Source organism: Artemia sp. Qi Xiang Cuo, chromosome 14 (assembly GCF_049724085.1).
Source record: "Artemia sp. Qi Xiang Cuo chromosome 14, ASM4972408v1, whole genome shotgun sequence".
NCBI lineage: Eukaryota > Metazoa > Arthropoda > Branchiopoda > Anostraca > Artemiidae > Artemia > Artemia sp. Qi Xiang Cuo.
The window spans coordinates 60789125-60803667 of record NC_142807.1 but is presented as its reverse complement, the minus strand read 5'-3'; the positions used below and the strand labels follow the sequence as shown (position 1 = coordinate 60803667).

Sequence of the window (14543 nt, the reverse complement as noted above, 5' to 3'; positions counted from 1 at the left end):
GTGGCGCATAATACACTAGTACCAAAATTCCTTCCCCCTACGAAAAATAAAATTCTCCAATTTAGAAAGCCTTATTTTCCTCGAGGGGTATATTTACCGAGGGGGGTATTTTTCACGAGGGGGATTATTTTCCGCGGGGGAGGTATTTTCCGGGGGGGTATTTGGGTTGAAGTATTTGGACAGTTTGAAATCAGAAAACAATTCTTTGTTCATAATATGCAGAATAATTGTAACAAACACATTTTGAATTCAGACCCGCCATATTTTACCCCCCCCCCCCCCTAACGTGCAAATATATAGCCCTAATTTGTTTCTAAAGTAATGAACAAACTAACGAAAAAACTGGTTTGTGCTCGAGTTTTACACATCGTAAACTTGAGTGAGTGGCGCATAATACACAAGTACCAAAATTCCTTCCCCCTACGAAAAATGAAATTCTCCAATTTAGAAAGCCTTATTTTCCTCGAGGGGTATATTTACCGGGGGAGGGGGGTCCGGGCGTGTTTTCCGCGAAGGTTATTTTCGGAGGGAGGGGGGTATTTTCTGCGGGTGGGGGGTATTTTTCGCGAGGAGTATTTTCTGTGGGAGGGAGGGGGGGTATTTTTCAGGGTGGTAATCGACGGGGGGGGGGGGGTTAAAGATTGGCCACCCTTTTTTCGGGGCATATTTTATACTAATGAAAAATATTGTCAGAATACACCACTTTTGTACAATGTGTAACGTCATTGCAATACTTTTTTACTCTTTAAATGCATTTGAATGTGACGTCATTGACCTGAAAAATGTTTCTTTTTTTTAATTAAGGCTCTAAAGTAAAGTCAGTCAAAGGGTCCATGTGCCCATGACCCACCAAAATATTGCCATGCTCCACCGGTGGGACGTGCGGCCCACGTTGGGGATCACGGCTATATATACTCGAGTTGAACTGAGGTAGACTATACTGTTGATGTACTCAAATTTGATTTTATAAATATAGCTTATTCCATTGCCGTGAATACTTTAAAAATAAGGCCTCTGCCTCAGGGAAGTACAACATATCCAGAGCCAACCCCTTACCCTAAGGTTTATGCAGTAATAATCCTAGCTGAAAAAAGCTGATTAAATGCTGACGGTTGCAAAGATACCCAGTGGAAAACTACATGTTTGGCAATTTCTTGATGCCCAACATTGGCACAAGTATTGTAGAAAAAAGGTAATCGTTTTAGGCCGCAAGAGTTCTAATGCAGCAACCGCTGAAAACATGAAACTCTTATGCAAGGCCGTGTCCAGGGGAAGGGTTTGGGGGTTTGAGTCCCTCCCCCGAAGTGTTTTAAGACTCATGAAAACAAACAAAAATGCATAATCAAAGATTCTTTGATGCGCAAATTTCGTAACTTGTGGCCCTTCCTCCAGTGGTTCTGGGGGTCCACGCCATCCCCAAAGAAATAATTATTGTACTTTTCAACTATATTCAACAAAATAGTTATCTCAAAATTTTGATCAGATGACTTTTGGGAAAAAAGCGTGGGGGGGGGGCATTTACTCTTCCATTTTTGGTCACTTGAAAAGGGCACTTGAACTTTTAATTTACGTTCGAATGAGCCCTCTTGCGATATTCTAGAACCATTGTTTTGGTACGATAACCTATGGGGAAAAAAACAATAAATTGGAACACGCATCCGCGACCTTTCTTCTGGCAAAAAATTCAAAATTCCACATTTTTGCAGATAGGAGCTTGGAACCTCTACTGTAGGGTTCTCTGATGCGCTGAATCTGACGGTGTGGTTTTGATTGACATTCTTTGATTTTAGGGGGTGTCTTCCCTTTTTTTAAAAATCTTGCAAATTTTCTCAAGCTTGTAGCCTTTGCTGATTACTACTAAGCTTAATAAATATTATGTATTTAGAATTAGCATAATAAGCTGATTCTTTTGATATTTCTATTGATATCAAAAATCAGTTTTATAGAGTTTCGGTTACTATTGAGCCGCGTCGCTCCTTACTTATTGTTCGTTACCACGAACTTTGCGATGAAATAATCCACTATGTCAACTAGGATTGACATATGTCAACACAAAATCCTGGATATGACCCTGACTATGATGCTCTAATATCTTTATAATTTACCGCAAATCATGCATAACCATTGACTGGGTCTGTGAGCTATTGCTCTGTCACAATCGTGTGGCGTCACACGCCAGGGATCTGAAGCTTTCCTGCCAAGGGATTTTTTATCTGTCTCGTTACACAGTAGGCTCATGGATTCATGAGCCTACATTTAAAAATTTCATACATTCATGAAAATTAAAAACTACATTATAAAGCAGAGAAAATTGAAGGTTTTTGTTTTTTTCCGAGTTTGGGAGGCGGTAATTTTCCACGGGGGACAAAATTACTTGGAGGAAGAATTTTCCAGTGGGGCTGAAGGTGTACTAGACACCATCAAAGAAGAGCCATAGCATGTACAAGCCTGCGGAGCTTGAAGGTTGTATCTTTTATATCAGTGGTAGCTTAAAAATCGCCAAGCAGTTAAAGCACTGGTATGTCAACATTGAACTGAAATATGACCCATTGAAGCTGATAATGAATTCAAGAAGAAAAGGAAAGTGATATTTATATGAGAATTAACTTTACATATTAGAAATTATAAAAAAGAGAACAATTTAGATTTAACAAAGACAGCATTCTTAAGAAAAACAAATTATTCACTCAGTTATGTTATATTTTATTTAAATATTTGATACTTTTCTAGTGTCATTGTCTTCCTCTAGAAACACTGCCTGAAATAAAAGTATATGCAATGAACCATCATTGATCTTGTATGACAGCGTCACTCCTTTCATAGGAATTGCAATGGCGCTGCCAAAGTAAAGAACAGTGTTGGCACAATGTATTAATATTATATATATATTATTATTTTTTTGACAAGGGCACTTCGTATAGAAGGAGTTGTGGTAAAAAAGGACTCGAGATTGGAAGGATTTGAAGTTGGGAGGGCTGGTCACCTTTTGAATAGTTGAAAGTGATTGGAGGGCAAATTGCCCCCCCCCCCCCTAATTACCATTATTTCCTCAAACACATTCAATCAAAATTTTGAGATAGCCATTTTGTTCAGCGTAGTTGAAAGATCCGGAATTTATGTATTTGAGGATGACATTCCCCCACTCCAGAGCCCTTAGGGTAGGGGTTGCAAGTTATGCCCTGGGGTATATAAGGTATTTTATAGAAAAGATGGTCGTATAAACTTTGGAGGGGCTCGTTGGATTCGTAATCAGAAGTTCTAGTGCTTTTTTTAAGAGTCAAAGCGATCGAAGGGCAGCTAAATACCCCACAAGTCGTGTTTTCCTGAAATGCATACAATAAAAATTTTGAGATAGCCGTTTTATTCAAAATAGTACAAAGATAATATAACAAGGCTTTTGGGGTTGATACCACCAGAGCCTGGGAGCGCTGGTTGTAAGCTATGCCCCTGAGGCATTTATGATTTTTTATGGAAGGGATGGCTGTATAAACTTTAGAGGTGGCTCATTTGGTGGAAAACTCGAAGTTCTAGTTTCCTTTTAAGAGTCAAAAGTGATGGAAGTCTATTTTTTTTACTTAAAAAAATTAAATGTTTTAACTTTTATAACTTTGATAAATAAAAAATTACTAAGATTTTGAGGAGTGAATATCAGCATAGGTATATTAAATTGACAAATCACATTCTTTTGTATTTTTCAGTAAAGTGCAAATTATGTTCTTTTCTTGAGAAGGCATAGTGATCCTCAACACTACTCTTGTTAATTTCTGCTTGTTTTGAATTTGACTCGGTTATCTATATTAATTTCTGTTCGTTTTGGGTTTCATTTATTTATTGATACTGATTTGCGGTAGCTTTACGGTAGGTAGATTATTTAATTCTATTTTTGCTCATTTTTGGTTTAATGGAGTTCTTTACTTTTCTTTGAAAAACTAATTTTGTGAAAAAAGATTCATTTTTACCTTTCTTCTTCAGCAAGCTATGAAAAATACGACAAAAACTTGCTTACGCGTCGCCACATTTTTTTGGGAAACTTATCTATAATCTTTTGCCATCTTCTAGCGAGTGGATAATTATTTTTAATGATTCGTTAGACTGTTTGAAAACAAAGAAGCCACTCATAAGAAACCTCATTTTTAACCTCTCATCTCAGCCATGAAAATATGTACGCATAGTCAATAAATCACACTAATGACCATAAATTCACCATCATTAACATAAAATAAACTAATGATTAACTGGATGATATTACTTACATCCATGATGATACAGCATCTGTCGTAGAAATATAGCTACTAATTATAATAATTCCAAATATCACTGTTTGAAGATTATTCAAACCCAATTTTCGTCTGCGTAAACGGCTAATGTAAGTAAAAATTCTTTTTTTCTTCACTGAGTCTGACATTTTGATTCCTTTATTTGGCTATATTTTACTGTTCTTCCCCCATTTCAAATATGACTAAGCCACATTCTTGGAACTTCAAAACAAGTCAGATATCCTAAAAAAACAAAGGAATCAGTTAAAATAGTCACTTCAACTAAAACGTCAATGAACTCCATTAAATTCGTATTATAGGGCACAACCCAAGTTCGTACAAAAAAGATATACTCGCTAAGTTCTTCCTTCCCTCACCAAATCTTTCCCTTTTTTCTGTCAGCCTATATAATACTTCTTTTCAATTAATTGGTACATAATATTATGTTTTGCAACGCCGTAAAAAAAAGAAAAATGTTCAAATAAAAATGGTCAAACTGCACCATATAGCCCCATATTTTGTATAATATAAAAACAGTTTTATGCACCATAAGAGTATGATAATATGGCACAATTGCACCATTGCATTTTAGAGGTACCAACGGTATACTACTGGCAAGACTAGAAATAGATGGCTTCGAAAAACCATATTTACATAGGAGAGACCAGCCCACGATCGGCAGGTTTTGACTTTACTACTTCTCCAGGCATTAATTCAACCGATAGGAAGTTGCTGAGTATGCCAAAGCAAGGGTAACTCAGTGGGTATCACCCCAGAAAAAAAAACAATTAGGAATACTCCCCCAGTGTTCTAGCTAGAAGCTGCTCTTTTCAAAAGGCCAAAAGTGCCGAACCTAGGCCACCCCGGTACTGGTTTGGCCGTCTCTGGGCTACGTTTGGCCAAATGACAAGACAAACAGAAAATTGTCCAGGAAAACGTTAAAACTTGTTTTACGGCTACAAAAGTATAAAAGAGTATGATCAGTATAAAAAGATAGAGAATCAGCTTCAGTAAGGTTAAAAAAAATGACAGAATATTCATTTCAAATTGTAAATTGATAGATCAACACCAAAAGTGAGCCGCTTCACTAATCTTGATTTTCCACCTGCAACTGTCGGTGGTGCCAGTTTCATTTCAACTTCCGTCTTTAAGACACTAGCTGTCTTGTCGGTTAGCCGAAAGTCACTTATTCCTGTCTTCTTCAGAAACTGGACCTCAAGTTCTTCAGTTGCTACGTCTTTGATAATGGAAATATATCGAACAGGATTCCCATTTTTGCCCTTCAGCCCACCCAGAATGTTATCGCCAACCTTGACGTTCTCAGTGTCAAATTGGAAGCTGCTGGCAGGGGGCTCGTCTTCAATGTCCATACTGGAGTCCGAAGAGTCGTTGTATAGAGGTTCACCTACGTCAGAATCGTCACTCTCATTGCGACTATTGTTGAGATAAACAAGTTTTCGTTTTAAGCCTTTTGGCTTTTCTGATTTTCTTCATTTCCAGGACTAGGGCTTTCTTGGCAGATGCAGCGTTTATCCCGGCAGTAATGCGTTCTTTCACAGGGATGTTGGTGAGCACTTCTGACTTCTTCATATTTTTTTTTCTGTTGATTTTTTGCGGTGAGCCTTTCGGGAAGGGGTTTGTATCGACAATCTCTTTCAACGAGTCATCTGCTGACCTTTGCTCCTCATTTGGAGCTGGAACCTCTGCTGCTTCAGAATCGGCATCTATGATAAAATAGGAGTCTAAGTGTCCCGCAGAACTTGCGCTGAGCATAGAAACTTCATTGGTGGGTGCTTCACTATATGTTGTTGGTGTTTTATCTGAGGCATAGGACGAAAGGAACTCATAATCCTTGAAGATGTCTCTGATTGTGGGGTATATCCTACTATCTCTGAATCCACTTATGATATTCTCAGGAGTGAAAACGTTCGGATATGCTTTCCCCAGCAGTTCGGCAATGTTATACATTGACATAGTTTTACATTTAAGGGCAGTCATTAAACTTGCAGCTTCCCAGTTGTAGTAGCCCTATTACTGTCCTGTATAGAGGCTGTAGTTTGTGAGTAGCATGGGAAGGGACAGTTAAAAGTACAACGCCATTATTTTTAGCCAGATCAAGAAATTAAGTGTGTATCGGCTGATGTGGTTATCTAGCACCAGAAGTACGGGGACTGTATGAAGGGTTTTACACGATTGATAAAATGCTGCAAGTAAAGCAGAAAAAAGGAGGCAGTCATCCAGCCAGAAGCATTTTATGAGCTGGTCACCATGGTACTCGGTGGAGCCCCCTTGAATAAAATTTCCGGAGACTATTTCCTTGGGAAAATAGGTCCTCCTCGCTGCCCGCCTTCAAAAAATTGCTGTATCATCCGTAAACAATATTGGTAACTCATCACCTGAAGGCATGCAATTTGGAAGATCATTTATATATCAAAAAAAGTATCGGCCCCAATACAGATCCCTGCGGTACCTTTAGATTTTCTACCGGAAAAAATGAGATGATTCTTCACACATTTGGGCTTTAAAACTTCTTTCAGATAAATACAATCTCATTAAATCCAGAGTTATTCCACGGATTCCTATATTTTCCAACTTATCAAAAAGAATTGCATGATCTATTGTGTCAGTTGCCGCCAAATAACTATCATCCATAGCCTCTGATAAGGAATGATTTTAAGAAGCTACTGCTTGCTCTGTTGATCTACCGCTGAAAAAACCAAACTGATTAGGAGAAAAAAACTTATTCTTTACCAGAAATGAAATAAATCTATTTTTTATTATTTTTTCAAAAGCTTTAGAAACAGGTGATAAAATAGTAATAGGTCTATAATTGTTTGGATTATCTTTATCACCTTTTTTAAACAAAGGTAAAATTTTAGCTACTTTAAGACAAACTGGGAAAATTGTATTTTTTATACAAGAATTTAAAATATATAAAAGCGGCTAAAAAAGTACACCAGCTAATTCTTTAAACAGAGAAGTCGATATACCATCACACCCTGTCGAAAATCCATTGTTTAAACTGGTAACATCTTTTTGGTACTCCGAAAAGCGGATAGGGTACATAAATATAGTCTTGTCTACTTTATTTGGTAAATATTTTCTATTATTATGTGTTCCAGCATAAATTTGATCCACCAAACCATGTCCAACTTTTCTAAAATGGTCAGCAAATGATTCCGCCATCCCTCTCTCATCAGTTATCTTAATCTTTCATGAATTGTAATGTGGGATGGAATATTTCTTGTTTTAACATTTTGTATTTTTTCATTTATCATTTTCCATGTTTTTCGAGGTGAATCACATTTACGAGATTGATTTTGATAATATTTTGCTTCTGCTTCTCTGAGAACTAGAGTTAACCAATTTTAATATTTTTTAAAAATTTCAATATTTATTTCATCACCTCATTTAATCTATTTTTTTCACAGGGTTAATAACACCAGAATAAATCGAGTCTTGGGTTCTGAGCTTACCTGCAACCTTAAAATATGCTGTTTACTCAGCTTTTATAAGCATGACCCACGTTCGGAAACCTCGGTTCGGCATGCCGAACCTGCCCCAGATACTGCGGCCAATCTGGGGTGTACGCCATCTTGCGAGATAGAAAAATATTGGTAGCAGACCGGTGAAGATATAGTGTGTACGAAGATGCCAACGGACAGACAGTTCAGAGAATACAGCGTGAGTTTCTCTCCTACCGAGTATCTGTAGTTAGGCGTAGAGCTTCAGACAAAAATTCAGGATTTACTCACCATAAAACACCATCCAATCTGATATTTTTGATAAAATTATTAATCAAGGGCAGCCATTTTAAAACGTACACTCCCATCTAATGGATCTTTTGCAATCTACCAGAAGTCTTCATCTGTTTTTAAATTGAGATTATTTACTTTGGCCGAACGTGGGCCGTGCCGATCGTGGGCCAGTTCCCCCTAAGCTTATAATGACGTTATTAAATCATGGTTCTCCAATTATCCCTGTATCAAATGCATTTTAAGAAAACAAATTATAAGCGGGGACATAATTCAGTCGCACATATTTTTATTTTCAAGCATGAAATCGCCTGTTGTCGCGTTCGTTTCAAATCCCCCCTCCCTAAATAAAAAGAAGGCACCAAAGGAAACGGCAAGAGATTCCCGTGTATGTGCTTGATCTGGACATATAATTGAAAGAGAATAAACGGATAAGACGGGTTAATTCAAGGGACATTGTAGCTATGAAGGAAGCAGTGGCGGATCCCGAGACGGGGGGGGGGGGGTCCGCCCCCCTCCTAACGTAGTATAAAGTAGTGGAATTTACTCAATTAACTCAAGTTTGCGCTAATTAAACTTGCTCCTAACGCAAGTTTATCGGATCAACCTATTTTGCTCCCCCCCCTAAGAAAAATCCCGGATCCGTCCCTGGAAGGAAGCTAAGGGCATGACGAGGGAGCGGGGGACTGGAGGTCATTATTAATTTAAACCCAGCAGCACAATAATATCCAGGATTTTTTTGGCGTGGGGGATTTTATTGTTTTTTTTTTGGGGGGGGGGAGTTACAAAAAACTTAAGAACAACACCAAAATTTGTCAATTGCATTTTCATATCATATCCTTTTTACAAGTCAGAAAAAATTCCGACCGGGGAGAGGGGAGGGGGGGGGGGGTAAACCCGGTGACCCCCCCCCATCCTGGATACAGTCATGCCCAGTAGAATCAAGGTTTGCTGATTATACTTAAAATATAATTAATTTTATAATTTATTAATTACAGCATAAATAAGTGGATTTGATTAATTCTGTGGAACTCCTTAAAGCTTACTGCTGGGGCTGGGACAAAGTATAGACGGTATCCCTGAAAAGCTAGTCGGGAAGGTTCCATTTCTGAGTAAAAGTTGTCGACCAAGTCTTTTGAGGATAGTTTTTTTTTCAAAATACTTAGAAGTCACAGTTTAAATGTTATTTCTTTTATTTTTATGTTTTAAGTGTTATTTTTCATTTGCATCAAATTGGAAAAAAGATTATTAATCAACTGTCTCTTTTGAGTCAATATTTGGCAGGAAAACTACAATTTGATTTTTAGTCTGGATCTCATGAGCCCCCAAAAATATAAATTTAGGATCAGGAATAATGTTTTAAAAATGAGGTTAAATAATGTTTGAAAAATGAGGTTAAAAAAAATTCTTACTCCATAATATGCAGAATAATTGAAGCTAACATATTTTGTATGCAGCCCCGCTATACTTACCCCCCCCCCTTAGTGTACAAATATATAGCCCAAATTATAGATTTTTAATACATTCCGCAACCCGTCCCTCTTGCTTTTCTGGTTCTTGTTTCGTCATAGTTGTTTCAATTTACGGGTACACGGGTTGAAGCAAGAGAGACGCATTGGGATAATATATTGGAAATATCTAATTTCGGCTATATATTTACACATTGGTTGGGTGGGTGGGGGGGGGGGTCTATGGGCGTACTTAGCTTATTGTCTAGGGGGGGGCAGCCGTGTTTGCCCTTCTGAAAAAAAGTCCCGATATCCGTTTATTAGACAACACTGTAAAACTTGTTAAACACTTACGACTGCTTCTTTTCATCAAATTTATTTGATAGTACACAAGGTAGTAATCTGTACAGGGTTGCCATAACGGTTAGTTCCTAAAGTGTTGAAACTGCCCAATATTGCGTGCTAAGCAGCGATTTTCGGTGCTACAGTAAAAACAAATTTTGCGCGTTTTGCGATACGATAACGATATCGGAACCGATATTTGGACATTTCTGTTTATTTCCAGCCTTTTCAACTATCTAACTTTTATCAACCCCTTTTTTAGCCATCTACCTTTTTTCAACTGCTTTTTCAACCATCTGCTTTTTCAGCCATATCTAGTGTAAATTTGAAGTTCCAGGGGGGGGGGGGGCCGCTTCTCCCCTCGAGGGGGCCGTTTTTTTTTTAATTTTGTAAGTGCCTACTTTTCACCAAATAGGGTATGATAAGATTTGAAATCATGACCTCCAGTTCCGCCCAGAGAATGAAAACTTAGCCCTTGTAGAGAGATAGGGGGTGCTGAAGAATATGACTGGAGATGGAGTTATCCTACTTCCAGAACAACAACTAAGGGTGTATCCGGGAGGGAGGTTAGGGGTTTGACCCTGAATTATTTGTCCGACTCGTAAAATGTAATAAAATGCATAAGCATAGTCTTTGATGAGTTTTAAAGTCTTTTTTATAAAGCCTCCCTTGAAAAAATACCCCCAACAAAAATCCTGAATACGGCCTTGCCAACAATCCTTTAGAAGCATTTCCTATTATTGCTTCTTAATTAGGAAAGGAGAGTGTTCCTTATAATCTTCCCCCTCCAATTACCCCCCCCCCCCCAACTTTTCAGTTTTACATAAATAAACCTAAAGCTTTGATTCAGTTGAATTGACAAGGGCAGAAAGAAAGCTTCTATGAGCTTCTGCGCCCAGCTCTTTGCCTTATCATTATAAAGTATAATTACCTTAATTCTGATTCACCCTTCTGATCCAAAGAAGTGAGCAATGGAAGGATATGAAAAATTATGATTGCAATTAAGCTATCTTGTAAGCTATTATGATCTTTTTTCTTTCTTTCCGCTTGTTAATAGGGTAGAATACAGCACTAAAACACTGAATGTGATATGGTCGTACATATTTGGATATTTCCGTCAAATTAACAGATAACATAATAACACGTATATGCTCTGCAATCCAATACGGAATAAAACGTTTTGCCGTAACAGAGTCGGGGGTCACTAAGTCAAGCCATTTTGTTGGGGATACATCGTACCCGGAAAATAGGGTCGTGTCTAAAATTTTTATTCGGAAGAGGATGTGTCCAACTATGCTCGAGCCTTTGCTAAGCAATGCCATAAAGAAAAATATACATTTATCATATATTTGTTGTTTTATTTTGTGGGCGAGGGTGTCAAACAGACTCCTTCCAACCTCTAGTTATATGTTTGGCCAGAATATTAAATGTCTTACAAAATAGGGTGGTGTTCTTGAGCAGCAGAGGAGAGTACCCATATTCTTTCCATCGGAAACATATCAAGAGAACGTACGGATGAGAATCGTTAAGGCTTGATGTTCTAGATACCAACCAATCGACATCTAACTATACGAAAATCAGCTTATCTGAACTGAATTCTTACCAATTCAATAGCCGCAAAATTCAGCTTGGTAAAGCTCAACCTAGCACAGCTTATCCCTACAAAACTAAAGCTCCTCAAAATACAGCCACAAGCCAGACAAAACTCAACCCATGCAAAGGTCACCTCATGTCAAATTCTGTTCGGCAAAATACTAACAATGCATAATTACGACTCCCGGACTATTTATCAGACAACTGACAATGGAAACACCGCATCAGCAAACACCAGGAACAACTCGTCATGACGGATGCATGGAAGAATCATGATTGCAGCGATAGCTGCAACCTAGCAAGGAACGAAGCCCGACCCATAGTTACCAAAAATATAATAGTCCGTTAAAAAAATTGTCCACAAGAAAAACATTTGTAGCTGATTCAAAAATGATTTAGGATAGTCTAAATATTTGATGTTATTTTGAAAGAAGTTTACATGAATTACAAAAGAGCCTGAAACAATTTGAAAATTGTGTCAAATCGATACAAAAAGTACAGCATTGGAATTGCCATCAGTGGCGGATCCAGGGGGGGGGGGGGGGCGCGTGCCCTCCCTCTAACGTAGTGGTGGATTTTGGAGATAATATCATTTTTGTACCATTAAATATTATATTTTTGTAGAGGGTGAACAACTTTTTATTTTTTTATGGCGGGGTGGTGTTTATAACTTGATATTTTTTGTATCAATATTTTTACATCATTTTAATTTTAACAGATTTATTAGAACTTTAACCCTAACCCGATTTTAGATTAACTTTACGACCATTTCAACAACCTACCCAAAGCGTATCATCGTTGAGGTTCCCTTTAAATTGCTGGCATTTCTTTGTTGCAAGTTTATCGGGGTAAAATATTTTGCGCCCCCACTAAAAAAACCCTGGATCTGCCCCTGATTGCCATTGTCAAAAACCCAATACCACAAAGTTACAGGCCTCAACCTTGAACAACAAGGAAAATCACTTTTTTTTGTATGAATAGCACTGATATGCTCTTTTTTTTCTTGTTCTTTTAGTGAACAAGGTAGGGGATGTATTTGGTAAACATTTAGAAGATGTATTTTCAAAGCTTGTATAATGATGAACGTAATGAAGATTCTGGTGTTTAATACGGCAGAGATTCTGGTGTTTCAGCAGAGATTCTGCAGAGATTCTCAAAGATTCTGGTGTTTAATACAGTAATAACAACGTTGACAATACAGCAATAACGACAATAACGACGAGACCATGACGATAATTATAATCATGATGATTTTGGTCATAACGGCGTCAACAACGAAGAAAATGACTCTTGATATTTCCATTTTCTTGACTGTCAGTACCAGCTGTTGTCGATGCTGTTGTCAATATAATCGACGATATTTTCAGCGTTCTTGTCGTAGTTGTAACAAGCTTGACCAGCATCGTCATAGTCGTTGTATTCTATACTGTCAACATCGTTTTCACCAAGGTTATTATCCTTTAAACAGCTCAATCGCCCTTGCAAGGCTTTTTCAACCGATATCAACTCCATAACTCTGGGCATGCCTCAACTCATCTGTCATGAAAAGTCGCCTGGATTAAATTTATTTGCCTGGATTAAATTTTACCAGGTTGAATTTTTTATTGCTCCAATATCATGCGGACTGAGCTTTTTATAGGTTAAATATTGTTTGGGGCAAATATTCCTCGGATTGAGCTTTTCAAGGTTTAGTTTTGCTATGACCAGTGATGTATTAATTGAATTTTGACTTGGTTGAGTTTTGTCGGATTGAACTTTTCGTGACTTGAATTCTTCTTTGTTTGAGGTTTATTCAGGTCTAATATTTGTTGAAGGAGTGGTGTAGGGGATGCAAAGTCATATAAAAAGAAAATACAATAGCCGAACATGCTTTAGTTTTTTTTTCGGGGATTGACGCGTAAGCCCGATACCTCACCCCTTGCACATGTGTATTACTTGTACATCTACTTTTAATAGGGGTAGGATTATGCTGGTCATCAGGAGTGCCAGCACTGTCTTATGAGTGGATCAGATGGTGACTAGAGGCTACAAATTGGGGAAGGGAGAAGTCGGATTGTTATTTTTCTGGAATAAATTCCGTGTATTTTCTTATATCTTTTGTAAACCGTTTCAACAATCATTTCGAATATAATGATAATTAAAACATTTTTGATATTAGACCTATTGTAAACTAATTTTTATTCCACCAATCCGTTTCTACAAGAAACATGATTTCAATTTTTGTTTGTGCTAGTAGATTGTATAGAGTATTGTAGCACTGGCACTAATGTATTATAAATAAAAATAACAAGTTTTTTTAACTGAAAGTAAGGACCGACGTTAAAGCTTAAAACGAACAGAAATTATTCTGTATATGAAAGAGGCTGTCCCCTCCTCAACGCCTCGCTCTTTATGCTACAGTTTTTTATTTAAAAAAAAAATAGAGTTGTGGGAATGTCAAACTTTAGCGTAAAGAGCGAGGTGTTGAGTAGGGGACAGCCCCTTTCATATACTGAATAATTTCTGTTCGTTTTAAGTTTTAACTTTGGTCCTTACTTTCAGTTAAAAAAACTTGTTTTTTTATTTAATTTTTGAACGTTTTTGAATAAATGCAGGTTTTGATTTTGGCTCACCGTACATGAATAATCAACACCAAATTTGCATATTAATATTACTTTTATTTGGTTAAATGGCTTTTTCGAACGTTGTTTAATTTTTTTTGCGAACGTTTTTATTAGTAATAAATATACGTAACTTACGAATTAACTTACGTAACGAATTTCTAAATTTCATATATTTTTAATACGTATATTAGGGGGTTCGCCCCCTAGTCAATACCTCGCTCTTTACGCTAAAGTTCGAATTTTGTTCCAAGTCTTTAAAAATAACCCCTTAATCACAAAGGCCGTTAATTAGAATAAATAGCTCTTATGAAAGTACTAAAAATCTTTGGCTTAAAGAGCGAGGTATTGACTAGGAGGCGAACCCAATCATATTCCCAGTATTTTCTGTTCTTTTTAAGTTTTGATGTTGCTTTATATAATTTCTGATCGTTTTTTTTATTTATTTTCTGATCTTTTTTTTTAATAATGCTGGGAAATCCGGCGCCCCCTTCATAGCAATGTCTCTTCCCACATGAAAACTTCCTCCATGTAAAGATCCTCCCACAT

General features: G+C 37.3%; 1 protein-coding gene across 1 annotated transcript in view; it reads right to left on the bottom strand.

Annotated features, from left to right (window-relative positions):
* Nucleotides 1-14543, bottom strand: part of LOC148944715 (protein Wnt-4-like) — a 245132-nt gene that overhangs the window by 199450 nt on the left and 31139 nt on the right. The window contains 1 exon segment of the mRNA XM_089100463.1: nt 4254-4499. Coding sequence (XP_088956589.1) covers nt 4254-4405 — 152 coding nt within the window. The 5' untranslated portion in view covers nt 4406-4499.